The 22,234-nt window shown below is 42.5% G+C and overlaps 1 protein-coding gene and 1 pseudogene across 1 annotated transcript in view; both read left to right on the top strand.

The window, feature by feature from the left end:
• The window catches only part of LOC118741883, a gene marked incomplete at its 5' end in the record, with an annotated part of 4,162 nt that extends 2,275 nt beyond the window's left edge, over positions 1-1,887 (top strand). Inside the window, 1 exon segment of the mRNA XM_036473860.1 lies at positions 1,820-1,887. Within this exon segment, the coding sequence (XP_036329753.1) occupies positions 1,820-1,887 (68 nt within the window).
• A 5,974-nt stretch (positions 1,888-7,861) lies between these two features.
• Positions 7,862-10,165, top strand: LOC118741884 (annotated as a pseudogene).
• The last annotated feature ends 12,069 nt before the right edge of the window (positions 10,166-22,234 follow it).

Here is a 22,234-nt window from a genome sequence, read left to right on the forward strand (position 1 = left end):
ATTAAAAACCGGTTAAATTAACAATTGGGTATTGTTATTGGAAGTCTCCTGAAGGCAACCAGACTTTTCCGATCGAAAAATATTGATTTTCAAGAATTCTATACCATTTGTACGAAAAGTTGTTTTTCCCCATATAAAATACATTGAAGACTTTGAGCGCCTTGAGCGACCTCTAAATATTTTTGTTTTTAAAATAAAAAATAGGGGTATATTTTTTCGATATAGAACAATCCTAGGGGGTGGTAGCATTAAAATTGTGAATTTACTTATTTTGGACCACCCTTATGTACACAACATCACAACAGTGAAAATTCGTCTGACAGTAAAAAAATCTAACGCAGCTTATCATAGAGCTCTCGCTGTTGCCGTCCACACTACGCCTATCAGAGTCCATCAAAACGGGAATACGGTAAAAAGTGTACAGGCGTAAGGTCGTTGGAATGATCGCACGCACATCCAGCGACTGCCATTAGCTTCGAACTACGTGCAATTTGCTACACTTCTTTAGTCAAACGCTTTTAGTTAACGCGTCTAATGCGGCTTGTGGGCTATAAAATTACTTCGCTGTTATTGGTCGTATCATAAAATCCATAAACAATGGGTTTACAATGGAGTTAACTGTTAAAGGTGCCACTGTGTCTTTATGTACATACGATTGTGTGTGTGGTGTGGAAGTGTGAATGTGGAGAGACGAAAGTAAGCTTAAATATTAAATCGAAAATATATTTCGTATTTACCCAAAAATGCCTGCACATGTAAACCACCACCCAATATTTTTTTCCACACCCTACCTAATGGCATACGCAGTTTTTTCAACCCACTCGGAAATATTTTTTGTTTTATATACAATTTTGCACATAATTTAACAATATGTGTGTGATTTATGTAAGAACCTATTTTACGGAAATTTTTATACATGTGGTAAGTGTGGGCGTGTAACATATGCACAAATGTAAATAAAAACTGTCCACTTTGCGTGACTGCGTGACTAAAAGGTGAAATCGCAAACATATACCTAGTAGAACTATGCAAGTTTGTATGTATGTTTGCATATACATATGAACATCTGTATGAAAAAATTCTGTGAACAGGAGCATTTGGATATGTCTGAAAAATTTTAGCAACTGACTTTCCTTTATAGAAAATAACATGTATCGATAATTATGTGCATTAAAAATATATCGGTCGGCCGCTGTGGTGTAGTGGTAAGCAGTGCGTGCTTCCACTTCGCAACGCCTGGGTACAAACCCTGGTCAAAGCAACATGCAAAAAATATAGAAAAAAGGTTTTTTCTTAACAGCGGTCGTCCGTCGGCAGGCAATGGCAAACCTCCGAGTATATTTCTGCCATGAAAAACAGGCGCACGCCACAAATCGGAGGAGAAGCTCGGCCAAACACTAACATATGTGTAAGCGCCAATCTATTGTTATTATTAAAAAAAACACAACCCACCCGTACCTAGAAGCACACGACCTAAATGGCATTCAGCCAAAGGACAACGCGAGGTGTCTTAGCAGTACGTGGATTAAATATGACCTGTAGTTGAATAGAGATTTTTTACAATAGATCGTTTCGGTCGCGGTAACTATTTAGGTGACCTGCTCCCTCCTCTAAATCTAATCTAATCTAACACCGACAAATATAAACATGTATTTATATTGACATCATCTATAGAAATAGACTTACCCGTATATATTTCGTTAAATATACGGGTATCGAGTTAGGTTGAAGTGGCTGCCGATTCAAACCATCTATGCTCACCACTGGGCCCGTTGTGGTACCACAAAGGATCTCAATATTTCAAATTGGCAAATTTCAGCTACCGCTATCTTTATGCCAGCTATATTGCTCGAGTTTCCAATGATTCCAGCGTCCCTGGAGACTTAGTCTGCTCCTTTTCAGTGTGAGATATTCACGAAGTAGGTGTCTTACTTATTCAGGCTCCTCCTCGTCTCTGCAACTTCTGCAGAAATCGGTAAACGGCACCCCGATTCTCATGCCCACCTCCAGTTATATTACTGGTCAGCAGACCCGTCGCCAAAGACAAGTTTCCATTGCTCAGCATAAGGAGTTGCCTCGATCTATTCACAACACATTCCGGCCACATAAGCTTTGCCGTGTTACAGCTTTCCAGTTGTGTGCATCTTTCGACTGCTGAAAGTGGAAGGGAAGTCCCCTTACTAGCAAGCTCATTCGCCATCTCATTGCCTGGCATACCGCTGTTCCCTGGCACCCACACCAGGTGAAGAGCGAACTACTCTGTCATCACTACAGTTTTCGAGTTGCATGTGACCAATTCCAGAGCTTATATAGCCGCTTGACTGTCCAAGAGAATGCAGATGTTATTGCACCCTTTTGATTCTGCTCTTAAGCATTCGGCAGTCAAGCATTTTGGATCCGTCAGTGAAGAACTGCATAGAATCCATGCATACCGGAATGTCCTTGTTCCTTGGTCCATTGTTCTCTGCTACGCTTGTCGATAGTTGTTGTCGGCACGCAGTAGTCCGTTAACTGCGGCAAACTAGCCTTTTCCAGAATTAAAATATGTCCGCAGCGATTCGCTTTCCAGCTGGATAGATTCCGCAGTTGGCTCCCCATAATATCTGTAGGTAGTAGGTTTAGCATCACATTCATTGTTTTCATGGGCGTTGTGCCCAGGACATCACTGATCCACAGTAGGTCCGTCCACTTTAGTTTTGCCTGCCTAACATCACATAATGTTTTACGGGAATCTTCCGCATGGGATTATTGTAGCCCCACTCCTCTTCCATGTCTCTGAGTAGTTGGTTTATTACCAAGACCCATGCGGTACTCGCTACTGACAAATCTGCTCGTCGATAAACCCACAAGATCAGCCTGAGCTACCCTTTATATTAGCAGTAGCTCTAAAATCGTCACCAGTTGCAGGTCCATGCCCATATCCGCCAGCGCTGTTGTGACGGATGAGGGCAAAATATGGTTGAAAGCGCCCTCTATGTCTAAGAATGCTAAAAGACTGTATTCCTTGTAGGATATTGATTTTCCTATATGTGTCATCATCTCATGGATCGCTGTTTCTGTGGACTTACCGTTGGTGTAGGTGTACTGTGTTTTCATCGCCTAGTCGGTTACTGTTTCCCTAATATGGAACTGTGAAAGACGGTCCCTTTATTTTTAGTTGAAAGGACGACAAGATTATTGTTCGAAAGTTCTTGGGCTTGGTATGCGATGTATTTCCCGCATTGTGAATAAATCCGACTTAGGATTCTGCCCATTTTTTCCGTGCAACCCCTCGAATTCCGGTTCGTCTTTCGACTCGCCAATAGTAGCTGTCGAGAAGGTCTCTTTGTTCTTTGAACAAAGAATTTTTTACCTTGTCGGAATATATCTCAACGAAGAAAGACTCTTCCACTCTTGCGAATGGTGCGAAAGGTAGATGGCTGACTTTTATCCGATGGACCTTCGAACGTAACCTCAATAGCATAAGGAGGTTGGCCCGCGAATAATTCCGATTCCGCTCCTGAGACATCCTATTTAAATTTGCTTTATGCTCACACATACGCCTGGCTAGCAACTCAAGATAGTTTCTTAGAGATGAGTCATCACTCCGTTGACATTGTGGGTGCAGAGTGAGCGGACAAAGGATGTTATATATTCGCGTTGGCCGCAGCCCCCTCTCTTCACTTGCCTTGCGGTCATTTTTTCGCCCGTTTAAGGGTCACTAATACAAAACTTTTCCACACCGGTACTCTTCTAGTTTGCACCAGGTTGTTGGTTCCTTTTCTGATACCAGCGTCTGTCTTGAAGAGGGAAAATGGAGATGCTCCCCACCTTGCACAGGCTTGGTTGTTCCACACCTTGAGAATGAGACATTCTTATAGCACGCAACCATATTGCACTGTCTTGTACGGCTTGAAGACAGTTCGACTTCGATAACAGTTATAGTAGAGTCAGTAAATATGAGTCAAATATCTTATAAGCTAATATTGTACAAAACTTTATTTCATAATCTTCTAGATGTCGTATTTATCTATACAGCCCTGTATAAGCACGTTTACAATTTATGTACGAAATATTTTTGCTGATAATAAAAATTTATGGGTACTTTAATGTACATTCTAGTTACGAAGTATCTCCTGTCATCAAACAAACAGTCAGCACATTCGCGCCTTGGCACCCACGTCACTGTTGACAGTTACAATTTCGAGAAAGTAGAGAATTTCGTTTACTTGGGAACCAGCATTAACACCGATAATAATGTCAGCATTGAAATCCAACGTAGAATCACTCTTGCCAACAAGTGCTACTTTGGACTGAGTAGGCAATTCAGGAGTAAAGTCCTCTCTCGACGTACGAAAACCACGCTCTATAAGTCACTCATCATGCCCGTGCTGGTATATGGCGCAGAAGCATGGACAATGACAACATCCGATGAGGCGGCTCTTGGGGTGTTTGAGAGAAAGATTTTGCGGAACATTTACGGTCCTTTACGCGTTGGCGACGGCGAGTACCGCAGACGATGGAACGATGGGCTGTATGAGCTTTACAACGATATGGACATAGTGCAGCGAATTAAAATACAGCGGCTCCACTGGCTTGTTCATGTCGTTCGAATGGACACTGACGCTCCAGCTCTGAAAGTATTTAACTCGGAACCCGCTGGTGGTAGCAGAGGAAGAGGAAGGCCCCCACTGCGATGGAAAGATCAGGTGGAGAAGGACTTGGCTTCACTTGGCGTTTCCAATTGGCGTCAGTTGGCACAGAGGAGAAACGACTGGCGTGCTTTGCTGAACTCGGCCAAAATCGCTTAGGCGGTTACAGCGCCAAAAAAGAAGAAGAAGAAGTTACGAATACATTGTGTAAGTATGTTGTAAACATTTCGAAAGCAATTTCACTTATGAATGAACAAAACATGAAAACTGAGGAATTTATTTGTTTTCACAGCGAATAGCGAAGGCAATTGTAAGAAATAACTTAAATGAATATTACAAATTGAGGTGTGATTAGAGAAAGTTTATACTGATAACCATGCGGGTCGCCTTTCAATTGATTTGAGGTTTTTGAGTTTAGGTGGATCTCGTATTCTCGTTTCAAAGAGCAACTCAAACTTTTCCTAGTCCGCCTTTTTATAAATCTCGACCTTTTGTCATTTAAAAAGTATCAGTTCCTAGCCGAAATTGAATGAATTGACGAACCCTTAGTCATTTTTCTTCCAAAACCATACATTCTTTAATGTGATCCACAATAACTTCAATTTCTGTTTTCCTCTGTCAGTGAGAAGATTAGGCTTGCTATCTTAATTCTTTACTACTAGTCCAGAGGTTGCCCCAAACAATTACGTGATTGTCCTTTGTGATAGCACGAAAGCTGAACAGAGACTACTCACGTGGTGGACAGAACGGAGCGAGTCGATTACAAAATTACGAATGCGGCTAATTTCAATGCCTGAGGGCTTCTTAGGGTTAGTGGCTCCACTGCTAAATCATCCTCTTGACAGCTGATATTAAAGGATCAGTTGTGATCCTTAACCTTACCGCGTGAATACCAATCGAACAATGGCCCGTCAGAGCTCCCACTACACCAAGTGCTGAGGCTTTAGAAGCATAAAGAGCTTTTTTGGCCGACCACAGCCCAAAAGAATCTTGCAATTGCCCATGTCCTAGTTTTAGCCCACCGCAGAACCCTCTAAGCATCTTGCATGTCACAACAAGGAATGCACGTGGTTTTTCTAAATTGAAGGAGTTACCCCAGTAAATTCCCCTTAGGCCACATATGCGTCCATGGTATATTCATGGTTCCTGATTGTTTGGGATTTGTGCGCTGAGTATTTATTTGTGTGGATATGATTTCAGTGCAGAAGATGCCAACCATTAATTACTTCTTTCCTTTTTCGTTCCTTAACGTTGATTTGGAAATTAATCCATTTCGGATGTAAGTGCGGTCGGTACCTACATCTAAAATAGTTTGAAGAACTTCCAACGTGTCATAATAAAGCCCACCTCCGTTTTTTAGGAGGAATTGCAGTTTTCGCAGGCTTTCATCCTTGCTACAGTTTTGTGAGAGTATCTGTATCTGTAAAAATTGTTAAAGTATTGTATTTCGACTCGCCAATAGGTAGCTGTCGAGAAGGTCCCTTTGTCCTTTGAAGAAAAAGTCTTAAACTTTGTCAACTTAGTCTCTGCAGCTACTCTTGCGAATAGTGCGAAAGCTAGATGGCCGACCTTCATCTGACGGACCTTCGAACGTAACCACATTAGCATGAGAAGGTTGACGTGCGAGCATTTCCCATTCTGACTCTGAGACCTTAATATTTTTTACTATGCGATTTTTGCCGTCTGCTCACACATACGCCTGGTTAGTAAAACAAGATAGTTTCAGGACAGATGAGCCCTCACACCTTTGACTTTTTCGGTGCAGAGTCAGCGGCCAAAATATGTTATCCTACCTTGCGGTCAGCTTTTTGCCCGTTTGAGGGTAGCCAATACAAAATTTTTCCATACTGGTACTCTTCTGGTTAACGCCAGTTAGTTGGTGCCATCTCTGAAAACACTTAGAAGTGCACAGTTGATGCCTAGGGCACAAGCGAATTGGGCGGGCATCTCCCAGCTTCACGGTTACCCTGTGCAGAGGTATCAGAATTTGGTTTCCACGAAGCCAGTGGGTGCGCATTTAAGATGGTATTCTTTCAGTCATCCTCCCACCTTCCAAAGCGCTCCGAATGCGAATGCTCCAGTCTAACAAATATTGGTGAGAAAAGGCAGCCCAGGATAAGACACCACCACTCGTTGATAAGGTCTGATTAGTAATTCGAGATTGCGAGGGCTTGCAACACGTCAAGCTGCCTGCCTACGCGAGAGTGAGTTTTCAGGATAGTTTCTTGACATTTTGAAGCTTCTTGTAATATTTTTTTTTTTAATTTTTCAGGGAGTTGGGGATTTTCAAAATTTTTCAGAGATTTTTTTTAATATGTTTTCGGGATGCCCTTAAATTTTGTGTAAAAAAATGTTATAAGGAGTTTTTGGTATGAGCAATCCATTTCTGCACTTATATTTTTCTTAAAACTATCACTAGAGGGCGCAACAGTGAAAATTTTCACACTTTCTCCGAACCCATTTTCGCAATTTGGTAAACTCAAAATGAATTTTAGATCCATGGTTTCTTCGGCAAAATTGCTTAAAATTACACGTAGAATCCTGCTGTGCTACACGCGCATAGTAAAAAAAAAAATGACCTGCCCTACTACAGATATTCATAACATTTTAGCAAATGTACCCGCACGTACGACTCTGTCCAATTGACCGGAAACATTAGCGTACGCAAAGGCGCGACACTATTTGACTTAACACAGCTGTTGACATTACAGTTGTTGTAGTTTGTAAATTTTTACTTTAACTTCTTAACTTAACAGCATTGAAGCTATGTGGCGAAATAAAACGGCCGCTTTTGTTGTGGTCGAACAGTAAGTTAAAAACAAACAAAAAAAAACCAAAAAAAAAACAGAAAACAAACAGAAAACCACAAAATAAACAGAAAAGTACAAACGAGCAAATTGTTTAAAAAAATATAGTTTTGTGTATTTGCATGCAGTTAATAAAATTTTTTTATTGCGTGAAAAATCAAACATGTAGTTTCGTTCAACATTTCGCACCTTTTGCAACTCTCCTTACAAACAACAACATTTGTGTTGGCAGTTGCTCGATCTATGCTCCGCTAAAGCGCCTTTGCTTACATTGAAGCTTTGCGAGATGAATTACTTGCCGGCTAGCAGCGCGCGAAAGTGCCGCTTGACGCTTCAGTTGCGACCGAGTTCGCGTTTAAAACAGTTCGATTTCCGGTAGTGCGGGTACGCGCGATAATTTCATACACACAGCTCAGCTACACAATGCCAGCCAACTATTTAAAACCGCAGCGTATCCTTAGAGCTCAGCGCTTGCTGCTGCTATTGAGCCTGCTCTGCCTCGCCAGCAGCGCAACACACGATGAGTTGCCACAATGTGGCCTATCGGGTGTTTATAAGACACGACAAAGCATTATAGAATCACCGAATTATCCGAATAACTATCCGACGAATACCTGTTGAGATTACGTGATCCGTTCGCCTTATCGCTGTCCAACAAAGTTTCACATACAATTTCTAGACTTCCATCTCGAATCGTCGACTAATTGCACTAAGGATTACCTAGCCATTGGGCTCGAGAATGACGGCGATGATATGGATCTGCTTTGCGGACAAGTGATAGGTATTAAGAAGTATCACACACCGGATGGCATACTACGACTGCGTTTCTTGTCTGACGGCTCGCCTTGGACGGCTGCAAGGGGTTTCAAGTTACTCATTACACGCTTGGCTTGCGAGCGCAAGGATTACTTGCGCGAGTTGCTCGATGGCAACGATGAGGACACAGAGGAAGTGTTGGCGCCTAGGCTGGAGTTGAAACCTCCACAAAACACAATGCCGCAGCTGTTTCGAAATTTGACGCAAACGGAGCAGCACATACCATATGCCACACAGCCGTTGTTCGGTTGGAACTTTCCCGAACGTTTACCTGGACAATTTCCTGTACTACTACCACCTCCACCACCAGCGCTTGGCGGCGTCTACGCGCCGTTGCCAAATCGACCGCATGCGTCAAGTCTTGACAATAATAAGCCATGCATACCCGAACAAGCGCTGGGTAATCCATATCCACCATACCCACAATACCTAGCTGTGCGCTATAGAAGTAACGACGCGCAACAGCCTTTAAGCGCCGATCAGTATGTAGCAGTTTTGCCTTCGGGGGCGCAAAGCAATCAGCAGCAAGCGCAAGAATCGAAAAATGAGTCTCAAACTGACTTGTTGGCAAAATCAGTGAACGAGGCACAGCCGCGGAAACAATTTGGTGGTGCTGCGTTGTTTGGATCGCCGTTTAATAGTCTTCACTCAACCATAGCACAATTAAGCAGTCCGCAGCTGGCTGGAGCACCCTTTGCCGGCGGGGCGCCGCAGTTAGACGCCACAGCCCAACACCCAACTCCCCAAAGCGGTGCGTCAGTTGAGCCCGTCATCACCTTAGCGTCCGCGCAGCAATGCTGTACCTCTTCCTTCCACCAAAAACGCTTCTATCTTTCCAGCCCGGGATTTCCACGCACCGCATTGACATCACTCTTGCCAGCGCAGCAGCGTGACTGCAAATTCGTGCTAGAGAAACATGCGGATAACATCTGTCGGCTGCGCATCGAATTCAAATTCTTCGACTTCGGACAATCTTACGCGGGTACCGGTGATATACAGGGAAATGTGAATGTCGCCATTAGCACTACCAAAGATGTTTGCACGGAAGACTATATCGAGATAGACGGCGCGCGGTTTTGCGGCTGTCGCACTGGATATATCTACACTAGCCCATGGGGTTTGGGCGCAAAGCAGATACGCATGCGCATGGGCTATTCCGGCATACCGTCGAGTGGTTTTCTACTCGAAATCTATCAAGAGGAATGTCAAGAGACTGCTTTCGTTAAACCGCCGCTTCCTGCACAGGATGCGCAGCCGCCAGCAAGTGGCGTGCAATCGGGCGGTACACAGGGTAATACGAATGTGGGACAACAACAAAATTTAGTGGGCAACCAAAATCCTTTTAATACTACGCCACAAAACTTCCTAAGCCAACAGCAATTGCCCTTCTACCAGGAGCCGCCATATTTCACGCAACCAGCGCAGGCTGGTCTGCCGCTAGATCAGATACCTTATCGTCCTCTGCACACTGGCAATTTTAACCCCTTCTTGGCAGCTCAGCAACAACAGCAGCAGCAACTGTGGTCTCTTCCCTTTCCACCGCCATATACCGACCTAGCTCAGCAGTACCCGCCTTTCGGACTGTCGATGCCCTTCTATCGTCACGCAAGAACATCGGATTCGTTGGCTAACGCTGCAAGTACATACAAACCCATGACGGTTGTAGAGACGAATTCGACGCGCAAAGAGTACTACTACTTTGATGGTGACGAGGCATTTGGACGTCTGCGCGCCAACGATGAACCAGACGATCTGGATCGCAATGGCGCTTCGCCGGAAGCAACAGTGCGCGATCGTTGCAGTTTTTCAACAATGGATGAACTACGCTTGACAGTCGATTCGCTGTGGCTCACCAAGCCCACTTGTTATGCGCCATTGCGCAGCTGGTTTAGTAACATTTTCGGCGGCTGAATGCCACATGATGCGGTTGGACTTTTATGCAACGAAGAGATTATAAAGTAAGATAAGAGAAATAAAATTGCCATTGAAGCTTGAATAAAGAAAATGTAAAAAAAATATATTTTTTGGGGGGATTTTCTTATCGCGCCAAAGTGTGAAAAGTGGTTGAGGCGTCAGTATTGTTTAGATCATAAAATGCAAATAAGAGTTGGGTAAGGCCTCGAATATTACGCAAGTAAGAAACTAGTTTTAGTGCCTGTTGGAGGTATGCATGTATATACATATGTATGTCCATATGCATAGTTGCGCGTAAGTTTGCATGTAAGTATGCACTACATTTTTTATTCAAATGAAAGTGAAAATCATGTCACGTACTAATTACAAATATCTCTCCTCCCCGTGCTGTTTCTACAAAGCTTGATCTTTCATTTCGAACTACCGCTTAGCACATCTTCGGCTTTTGTTTGCCAGCAAATATTCCATTTAACTGTTTTGTTGACTTTTTGACATGATTTCGTTATTAAGATTTGGGTGAGTAAATACTGAAATGTGTGTACAAGTACAATTATAAATACATACATATTTAATATGTATGTATGTGCATACCACTCATGTGTGACTCAATTGTTTTGAAAGCAAAACTAAGCGATAATCTTAGACGAAAAAAATGTGTGTTGAGAACACCTTGACTTTTGCCGCAAACGCTTTGTCGTTAGCATAGTATGTATGTGAGTATGTAAATATTGTACACACATACATACGTACATATATTCATGTTTTAGCGCCCATAAGACAGGTGATAAAATAAACAGGGGTTCATTGTTGGCATTTTTTCAACATACGTAATACCCTTAAAGACGTAGATAAATATTGCTAAACTATTTTATGACATTAGTGCTAATCTTTCCAGTAACAATGCTATGCTATTGTCGCTAGCGGAGTAACAATAAAGATCGTTTTATTTTTGGTAATTGTTAAAACATAGTAAAATGGCAAAATGGAAATGGCAATGGTAGTTGAAATGGTAATAGTAATAGTAACGGTAATGGTAGTGGCAATGGTAATGGTAATTACAATGGTAATTATAATGACAGTGGTAATGATAATGGTAATGGTAATGGAAATTGTTATGATAATGGTAATGGTAATTGTAATGGTAATCTTAATGGCTATGGTTATACTAATGGTAATGGTATATGTAATGGTAATGGAATGGTTATGGTTGTGGTTATGGAAATGTTAACTCTAATGGGAATGGTAATGGAAATAGCAATTGTAATTACTTTGGTAATGACAATTATAATGGTAATGTTAATTTAATAGTAATAATATTGGAAATGGTTATGGTTATCGTAATGGTAATTGTAATGGCTAGGGTAGTATTGATAATGATAATTGTAATGGTACTCGTAATGATAATCGAAATGATAATTATCGTAATAATGATACTGATGATGATAAAGATAGTAGTAATGGTAATAGAGTTGGAAATAATAACGTTAATGGTAATGACCATGGTAATGGTAATGTTATTGATAATGGTAATGGTGAAGGATTTCGATTGGATACAGTGTCATTCTTCTGGGTGTACAGTTATAGTAATTGTTTGATTATACTCGATTATACTCAAAAGCCTTAAAATGGTTTTACTACTTACAAAAACAAGAAAATATAATTGCAATATGCGCTGACTAAATATGAAAAGTCATTTAACTTTAATGTGCAGAATGAAGCAAAGCTTTATTCTAAACCTTCCAAGTGGACAATAAAATTTTTAAGCAAGTTCAGTGGAAGATGAATAATATTTGTGTTGACAAATTCTTTCAACCGAAGAAAGTTGAAGGACATGTTACTCCTTTTATACGCTGTAGGTTGGGTCAATTTAGAATGGTGGCGTGAGAACTTTTTTTACGCCCAAGTACTATTTTAACACCAACCGACGTGGTTGATCAAGTTGAGTTGAGGCTTATATCAGATTGTTCTCATAACGATACGAACTCATATGCTCCTGGTATGGTATTTCTGTTCCGAATTGAAGTTGAAAAACTGCAAGGAGATGCTCTGGCATTTCCTATTCATTTTCGCTTCTGCATATCTACATACAGTGCCCAGTAAGAATCGCTGCTAGCCTCGCAACGTCAGGTCTGGGGTTTTCTAATAAGTTGTATGTTTTCTTAGGTTTGCACGCGGGCCACATAAGTTTGGATATTCGGCAGCCTGCCCCTGTGCATCACCATTGATCCGATTTTTGAAGATTATGGAGAAAGATTTATCTATACATGGTTCCAATTGGGGGTAAAATCCGCTCAGAAATCGAGCCCAATGTGCAGCCTTCTCTGGGTAACTCGTCTGCAGCCTCGTTTCCCAGAATGTTGCGATGATCAGGTACCCAAACTAAATCTAGATCGAGCTGACTACTTACTGAGTTTAAAAGAATACTACCATAAATGATGTATACAGAAATATCAAGCTCCCCACTCCAGTTGCCTCCCGATGGGACAATGACCCCGAAAAGTCGGTGAAATCTGACTTCAGGTCGTTTGTAATCGAAACTAGAAATTCTACTGCTATGGCATGTCTTCCCAAAAATTCGCTTACAGGAGTAACAGGCAATGCTCACTTTCTTTACTCTTTCTTCAATATTTATTTTCCAACCCTCCCAAATACTTCGCCTGCTTAGACAATTGTAGGCTTTGGCCATTCTGTTTTAGTAATTCAAAGCCTCGGACCTTATTGCTGGCCACAAAGAGAGTTACTACGGGTTTGTCTGGTTCGCTCTGCCCATCGGAGTAGCTTTGAAAGAACTGCTCACCGCAAACTGAAATAACTCGGTTACGTAGTCCACTATACTTTTACTCCCCTAATGGTTGAGTTGGTTAATGGTGGCAAGCCATTAAATTTGAGATATCAGTCTACCTTGAAGAGTGCCCCTACTCACGTTCCTCTTTAGTGAGCAGCTTGCCTATTCAGCTCAAATCATTTTGCTGTGAAGCATTGCCATTAGCTATAAATTTATAGACTCCTCGGCGCCAATGTCGTTAACGGATTGTTCGAAAGCTTGAAGAGGGCTCCTTTTATGTCGAGGAAGGCTGCAAGAACATGCTGCTTACATTCAACTGAACTGTCAACTGTTCCCACGACTTCATGATGCGCCGTTTCGGTGGATCATCTTAGTAAATAAGTATGCTGTGCCTCAGACAAACAGTCGTCATGAATAACCTCTCTTTTTGGAAGCGGATTGAATACTTGTTCCGAAATACGCAGAAAATAAGTGCTAACAACTAGCTTGAGTGAGTCTTTCACATACTTTGTGAGAACATTGTCAGCACTAAGGAAAGCGATGGACGGGAGTAGTCCTGCGCCAATAGCCTAATCAGCCTGATCGTGTCATGTATACTTTCCAAAGTCCCACAGTGGATCTCCCATGCTGCTTTTTTTGAGCGTCGAGTCTCACCTTTACATTTTTCAGAATGTCTTGGCATGACTTCCAGGATTTAGATTTGTAACGGGAATTACACACTCTCCTAGTTTCTTTTATTAGTTTCTTTAAGTAACTAGTCCACCAAGGTAGAAACTACATCCTTAAGTATCGGCGCGAGCAGGTCCTGTTAATTGAACTCTGAAGTGTTGCCTTGACGATTCTATGCCTGGCCTCAAGTTTTAAGAAATATTTTTTTTTGAGCTAGTCTTTATTTCAGAAAGGTATCCCAATTTTAGAAGCCACCGCTTCTTAAGCTAGTGTCGCCAGCAGATTAAAAAGCTTCAAAAACCGCTTCAATTGCTACCAGGGATAGAATGGAAAACCATTCCAAACTCGAAATGACCACCCGAAGGTCCTCGTAAGATTAATATTTCTAAGAAGCAAACTAAGCTTAACAAAGTTACAAATGTTTATAATATGAAACATAGAACAATTCAAATGTAGCTACCACTTTTAATCATTTAACCCGGTATGCAAATAGAGACACTCTCTAGGGGGAAGTCCTGTCTCCGTTACTATGGGTGGTGGTAGTGAACGACATTCTACTGGATGTCAACAAAGGTGGAGTGAAAGTCGTAGCATATGCAGATGATGTAGTGGTGGCCGTATTAGGTCTATTCGATTAATGAAATTATAGAGGGAGCTTTGCTGCGGCTAAACACCTGGCCCAAAAAAAAGTGTACTGGGTGTCAACCCTAGCAAGACGGAGCTGATGCTGTTTACCAATAAAACAAAAATACCACAATTCAAGCTTCCCTCCCTTAATGAAACGAATGTCACATTGTCCTCCAAGGCGAAATACTTGGGTGTCGTATTAGACACCAAACTGAGCTGGAAGGCATTTATAGAGGGGCGGGTAGAGAGAGTCTACACAACTTATTATACATGTAAAAGAATATTCAATGGGAACTGGGGAGTAAAGTCCTCTGGAACTCACACGTCTATCATACATATATACTCATGGGTCTAAAATGGACTGTGGTGTGGGTACGGGGGTGTTCTCTGAAACGTTGAATGTCTCTATGTATCTCGTCTCGACTATCTAACTTTGCTAGATTTTCCAAGTGGAAGTACTGCGTATCGCAAGGGCCTGTACAGCAATAGAGAGGAACTGCGTAGGAGTACGAAAGGCAAACATTTTCTCAGATAGCCAAGTGGCACTTCTGGTATTTGCCTCACCGGTAACAAAATCCAAAACAGTCGAGTTAATAGACATCACTCTCATCTGGGTTTCCGGCCATAGGAACCTACACGAAAATGAAAGGGCTAACGAGTTGGCTAAGGCCGGAGCATCTTTTGATGAATCCGAAGCAGAGACTATAAATTGTCCACTCGGACTCATCAAAAGGGAACTGCAACTGCAATTCACACGGAGATTTTCAAATTCACGATTACTAACCTAAATAGATTAATCGAAAAATCCAAATAGTTTGAGGAACCTAACGAATTATGAAAGCAGATAAAATCAAGGGTCCCAAAGAAAGCGTATCGGTTCGAAGCTTTTAATAGGCTCCACGATAGCTGAAACCTTTGCTTGGAATATGTTTCTCTAGTCTAGAAATGATTTTCAGAGTAGGGGTTCGTGAGAAAACGCATCCCCCTACCTTAACGTCGAGTTTCGAGCCATCTGTATAGATGTCAATACTTTCCGGTGTAGTGTTAATGTCTTATTTCTCATCTCCCTGCGTGGGATTCTTGTGCTAAAATTTCTTTCCGGAACCGATATTAAAGCATATCGCTCTGTGCTGTTCGCAATGAGGCAAAATTCATTTAACATACAAGAGTGCCCCTGGGTTACAGATCGTCACAGGGATGCCTCTGTCATTTGGCGGGGTTTTGAGCGCTCCGCTCATACAGATCATACTAGACTTTGCACCTTGGTAAGTGGTCTGAGGTTGACATCTTTTTCTAATGCAAGCCAATACCATACGACCACTAGAGGAGAATTAGTCTAACGACTGCTATAAATATCCATTGACGAATTGGCGAGTTAAGGCCTTATCTCTTGCTCGTGGCTCTTTTACAAGCATTCTCATAAAGATAAATTATATTTTATTCCCAGTTTAGCTTCTTATCTAAAACAGCGCCTAGAAATGTGGCTTTTGAAGCAAGACTTAACCGGATGAAGCGCCGTTTAGCTACGATGGAGTTTCCGAAGGCACTTCATACCTTCTCGTAAAGAGGACGAACTACACCTTGCTTGAGTTGACGCCTAGTCGAGTGGAATACATAGATACATCCCAAAGCGTTCAATGCATCAGCTCGTATAGCGTTTGCGGAAACTTTCCACTGAGCGCAATTGCATAGAACACCTCATTGGGGCGTACGCCTCGTCACCAGCCTCTACAATTCCCAGCCACGCCTTCACTACTCTGCAGCACAGTACCTGGCAGATAAACTCAACTCCACCAGTAAGTTATCCCCCTTTGAGCCATCGCGGCGTCAGTTACAGCATCTGGAAGCGCCTTTCAATATCCTGGAAAGCTACGAGACAGAAATCCTTAACGCTGAGGGACTTCTCGATATCAGCGACCAAGCTATGCAGCGAAGTCTTTGAAACTTAAAATTGTTTTATAGGCGGTTGATCAACCGCTTGTACTCCTCCCATTCAGGATCTCAGCTAAGCCTTGAATTACTTCCCGTAAGATTTGCATATCCCCGTTACAATTTGGGACATTGTGGGTTTTACAAGTTTTCACGTAAGGTAAAGGTTAGCAGTTAGAAGGCAGTTGAAAACTAACTCACCTCGATCATTAATGTCTGTGATCCCCACTGGACATGGTGAGTATTCGCATAGCTTCCAATCAAAAGTTGACCTTTTTCGTAGGCTCAGTGCTGCCCATCGTATGTCATGAATGCCGAAACCAACACAATGAAAATGCTTTGCAGTTCCCAAAGGGTTGTCGCGATGCACAATGGGCCATATGACGAGTTTAGCCGGAAAAATATCAAAATGGGATTTTGATGTTTTGATAATTCCAACTTGTTAAGAAATGTCCAATTACTTAGAAAAAATTATCCTTTGGTATTTGAAAGCCAACTTTGTTATTTTTTGGTTGGTCAAATTTGATGTTTTGAAACTTTGTTTATTGAAAAGTAAAAAAATCAAATAGACATTTTTAAAAAGTGGTCTGTTGTTCATCACAGTGGTGCACCAAGACGCTGGCAAAACTGTATTTGGCAAAGAAACCGATGCTCTTTTTTATTAAATAAAAACAACTAATATATGATGAGGGACGTAGCTAGAGTAATGTGTAAAATTAGGCGTTTTTTCCTCAACAATTATCAACAAAGTCGAACTTTTTTAGACAATCTAAACACTGTATTGTCATGTATTTTTCTTAAAATTTTTCTGTGAAGCTCTTCATGATATTTTCTTTTAGATACTACTTAAGCCAGATCTTGCAACAATGTTAAACTCAAAAAAAATTATCAAGCAGAGTCTGTAATGAAATACGAAAAAACGGTCATACCTACCCAAGAGTTGCTTTTAAAGGGATCAAGGGACACCCATTATTTTTCCTTCCCCAACAATATTTTCCTGGGAACATATTCAGATATCATCTCCTTTGGAAGGCCCCATACAAAAATTAAATTTTTTTATATATAGCTGGCCAATCTCAAATTTGTGTATAAAGTAGCGAAGCTCATTAGATTTGATATCTTCTATGGAAACAAAGTTTTCCAACCGGATTGATAGTTTAGGGAGCTAACCATTGATACATACAACGAAAATTTTGCATAATAAAAAAAAGTAATAAAAGAAATACTTCCTCCTCCGGTACTGCAACCCGCAACTGCCCACGCCAACTTGAGGCTTGTCAGATTTGAGGGGTCTGAGGGATCGCATCGGCAAGCGCAGATATTACTCAACGCGGAGTCCCCCGGTCCTTTCGCTAAGTCAGGGGGAGTCATAACTTATGGCTTCGATAGAGTAGTCCTTACGGTCTACCAATCAGGTGCCAGGAGGAATGGCTCTCAACCTCCGGAGGTGCCGAGGATGGGCCAGCCCGAGGCGGAAGAAACCCCCATGAGCATGGAGGTAGAATCCACCACGTCAGAAGCCGAAAGTGCTGGGGATGCTCTCTCAACCGAGGGATCCGTCATCAGCATCGGATGGTTCTATGACAGGGCGGAGGAATAGAGGCTTCTAGCCTCGGTCAACGAGGACGTCGAACTGGCGTGGCTGGAGCAGACTTTGCTGGATGAAGATCCTGCAGATAAATCTCCAACACCCTAAGGCGGCGACCGCAAATCTCCTCATCCACCTTGAGCAAGGTGGAGCCGACGTAGTTCCGCTGCTAGCGGTATCTCCGGGATTAGGACGCCTAATTTTAAGCTGATTGTGTAGAAACAAGCAGGCAGACCAAGATCCTGAACGAATTCAAAGCACAAATTTTACCTAATTTCAGCAATGAGGACATTGTGACCGTTAGCTTTGAGGGCGGCGCCAGAGAGCTCTGGCTCGTATTTGCATACATGGCGCATGAGGACGAGCTGGAACCGCCTACACTATTGCTGCGTGAGACCATAGCCGAAGCGAGGCGACGAAAAGCCGATATTATCATTGGATCTGATGCAAACTCGAGGCACTCGTGCTGGGGAAGCCCAGACATCAACGCGAGAGGTGAGTCACTTTTTGATTATATTCTAAGTGAGGACTTAGGTATTTGCAATAGAGGTAACGAACCGACCTTTATCACTGCTTTTGGTACGATCGAAACTGGTCGGGGAATGCCTGACTTCTCTCTCAAGTGCCTCGGAATACTTACAAATCAAGCTGATTTGGGTACCGGGACACAGTGACATAACTGGACATTGCAGTGCTGATGAATTGGCTAGGCAGGGAACCCTCGAGGCGATAGCCTCGGCGTAGGAGTTTCGTTGGCAACCTGTGGCCGCTTCTGGACAGATGGGCTCACAGTCGGCTCAGCGATCGCTGAGCGAAAACCTCTGACATGCACAGTTGCAAAGTCCTTCTGGCCGGTTGTCGACCGCAGGCGATCATGGGAGCTTCTGCAGCAGGCTAAGCGCCACCTCTCGATTCTCACAGGTGTACTGACCGGACATTGTCCTTTAGGAACTTACGCAGTGCGACTTAACACCGTCACAGATCCCTACTGCCACAGCTGTTTGGAAGATGGGGTGGAATCATCTCAGCACTTCCTTCTCAGTTGCCCGGCATTCGCAATACTAAGATTTAAGCACCTCGGTGCTCAATACTTCGACACTCCTGAAAAGCTATCCAGAGTGGACATCAGCTGCCTGCGGAACTTTGTTCTGTGCATCCAGCGCTTCTCGCAGTTTTTTAACACATAATATCTTAGTTGCCGTTCAAACAACTTGTGTAATGTGGTAACACAATGGACAATCTAATTAATGTCTAAGTGTGTCCCCCTGATGCGGGGTCTGCCACAACAACCTAACCTAACTATGGGAAGTGCCACGCCCCCATTTCCAATACCTATAATTTTTCGCCGTGCCAAGATTCAGTTCCCCAGCATAATTGAGTTTAGAGATATATCGGTTTTCACATTTTAGTATGTATGTCAGATGACATGCCTTCTGTATAATGGGGTTAACATTTCTGGATTAGAGATATATATGCTTCATTGAAAACGAGCGAACGATGCCCTCAAAAGAGGTGTTCAAAATTTGATTGTGTCGTATTTATATATAGATACTTTCAATATAAAGTTTTTGCTACAAAACCCTCCTCAAAAGACCTCTGGAGCCATCCAATCGATACCCGATCAAGCTGAATTTCTTTATGGCTACCTTTTACGACAAATCCAAGCATCAGAACCAATAACATATTTTTTTCCGGCTAACTTGTGGGGGTGGCCCACTGTGCGACCTCCTCCGTACTGTACTTAGGTAAAAGAAAGATATTTAAATGCGCTTTTGCCAAATTTACGCTCTAATTTTACATTTGCCCTGATCTGCGAACACCTAAAACCTGTGGCAGCCCATCCACAGGCTCTTAAGTTGTAAGACCATCATGGTCCTTAGATGAGTGCCACGTGAACGACGCCTTTTGGACAGGTGACAAACATAGGAGGACAGCTGAGATTTTTTTGTGTTTTTTGTGTAGGTGATACAAAGCATTGAAAGCCGAAAAGTGACCCGTACTAAAAACCCACCCCTGCTCCGTTTCCCTCCCACCGTGGGACTACAGTAAGATAATACTTCGCGGAGGGAGAGCGGTCTATTGTTTTATATGAAAATATTTTGAGTGGTTCCGCCCGCGGACCCGTTTTCTTCCGACTCAATCATAGTATTCACAAGCTTATTAACCGAAAGTGACCACCACACCTTCATGCTCGAGATATCTCTTCGATTACAAAACTGCGGACACACAAACAATCAGTATTAAGCGTCTTCAGTAAAATCCTTTGTGATCGCCATTATGCTTAAATCGGTACAAAAAAAATATGATTTGAAGCAACCGTGCCTCGTAAATATTTGAGTCAGGTGGAAGTCAATTCCTCATGTTGACTACTTACCCTCCTTGATATGAAGGGTATTTAGAGGTGGGTGACTAAGAATGATAAAATACAAGATTGCGCCCATCAGAGAGGATTGCGAGCAAGAATAGAAGAAGAAGACGAGGAAATTTTGCAACCTCGCCACCTTTGTTCTCTACATCGTGGTGCGCGACTATCGTTGCTCTTTCGTTAATCTGCTCCATTGTGCACAAATGTCGGTGTATTAATGCTTTCCTTTAACTTATGGAACACTTTGTAGCTGCTTTTGTTGGCACGGTCGGAATGAACTAGATTACTAGCGGCCCGGTCGCTGGTATTTGCATTGAGCAGGCATTCAGAGGTGACAAGTTTTTCTGGGATACCGCCTTGGCGGTTGGAACGGCCTAGGTTCCAATCTGCGGTTGGAACGATCGAGGTTCTAATCCGCTCCTACGCGTTGGCTGACCGAGCTTCAAAGTCGCATTGCTTTGGCGGTTGGAACGGCCGTGCTTACAATCCGCTCCTACACTTCGCGTATACGAGGTCCAAAGTCACACTGGCTTGGCGGTTGGTTCTAATCCGTTCCTACTCCGAGAGGGAGCGGCCTTTCCATGGCTATATGCGGGACTGTTCAGCTTGGCGTAGTTTCCTGAGAATAGTGCATGCCATTTGACAAACGTAGGATCAATTTTCTATTGACTCAAACAAAAAAATGTTCTGCGTCCTCCATTACCTGTTCAGTACAGACCGTGTGGAAGAGATCGTCCCCGAATGTAAGTCTGTATAGGTACGCTTTAAAACAATCATGTGCCGTTAGTATTTGGGTTAGGTGGAAGTCCACTTCCCCATGTCGTCTGTTATGTAATTTGCTTGGAATAAGTCTATATGTCCAACGCCCCCTCTTCGAATGGGTCCAAAGGATCCTGCTACTGCTGCAAGCAGTTTTACCTCACTTTTTCTTTAGTGCGTTCATCAAGGTCTACTAATATCTGCCTTGCCACTATTTCAATCAGACATAGCCCTGCGATTACCAGCGCTGCCTCCTTTGAAGTAGTTCTGAGCGCGCAACATCCTTTTTAGCGCTGCATACCAGATTGGCGCGCCGTACACACGTATGCTTACACCACACTCACGTATACCTGCCAGCACTCTAGTTTAAGACCTCCGACATTCAGCATTTATGTATATCGAGACCCTGCGGCAACTTTCTCGGCTTTCCCTAATGCATAGCTGATGTGCGGTTTAAATGTTCAGTTCGAGTGCCTCAATGTCCACTACATTAGAGCATCCCTACTACTTAAAGACGCGCTGAGCGTCTCCGCGATATACCTTTATTACGACCTCATCGAGGCCATAAAATACTCGGCCTTGCTTCTTCTCCAGGAGTTCTAGAGACTCCTTATTCAGAGAAAAGTCTACCTGGCTTGACGAACCATCATCCCGGATAATCCTGCAATCACTCGTCGGGAGAGCTGGGTTCATTAGCGGAAGCATCTGAAGGATGTTATCCGCAAGTGTTGCCGCAGGGTAAATACGGCCTTCAGGGTCATGGACATATCATAGGGAAACAAAAGCTTATTATTAAGTCACAATATTGCATTAACTTAAAACTTATTATATTCGATTTAGCTTAGCTGAAATGAATTCTTAAATTTTTGAATTCATGCCTGATTGCAGACGAAATTGAAAAAGTACCGAAAAAGGTACAAATGTACCTACAAAATTCACACTGGTTAGTAGGTATAAGTAAATATTTATTAAATATGTACAAGTTTAAATTAAAATTAGATTACATGACTTGATTTTATTTGTATTTTCTTCAGCTGTATTTTATTTTTATATATTTACAAGCAGACCCGGCGAACTTCGTCCCGCCCAAAATTTGTATATATTTTATTGAAACTTTTTGGTCCAACATTTTCACCAACAATTCACGTTTACGGTTTTCATTGGCACATTTGTCTGCTAAGATTAAGGTTTGGTGGTCATTTGCCGCTTTAAATAACTTAAGGAAAGTGTTATATCCGTTCTTGAAATTCTCCAGTTGTGCGGCATTTCATAGCACGGTTATTCGCAAAGCGAAATCAATTTTTTCCTCTTCACTCCCTGGCGGCAACAATGACCCGGTTCTAT

This window comes from Rhagoletis pomonella, unplaced genomic scaffold (genome assembly GCF_013731165.1).
Source record: "Rhagoletis pomonella isolate Grant_MI unplaced genomic scaffold, Rhpom_1.0 Rhpom_scaffold_00006, whole genome shotgun sequence".
Lineage (NCBI taxonomy): Eukaryota > Metazoa > Arthropoda > Insecta > Diptera > Tephritidae > Rhagoletis > Rhagoletis pomonella.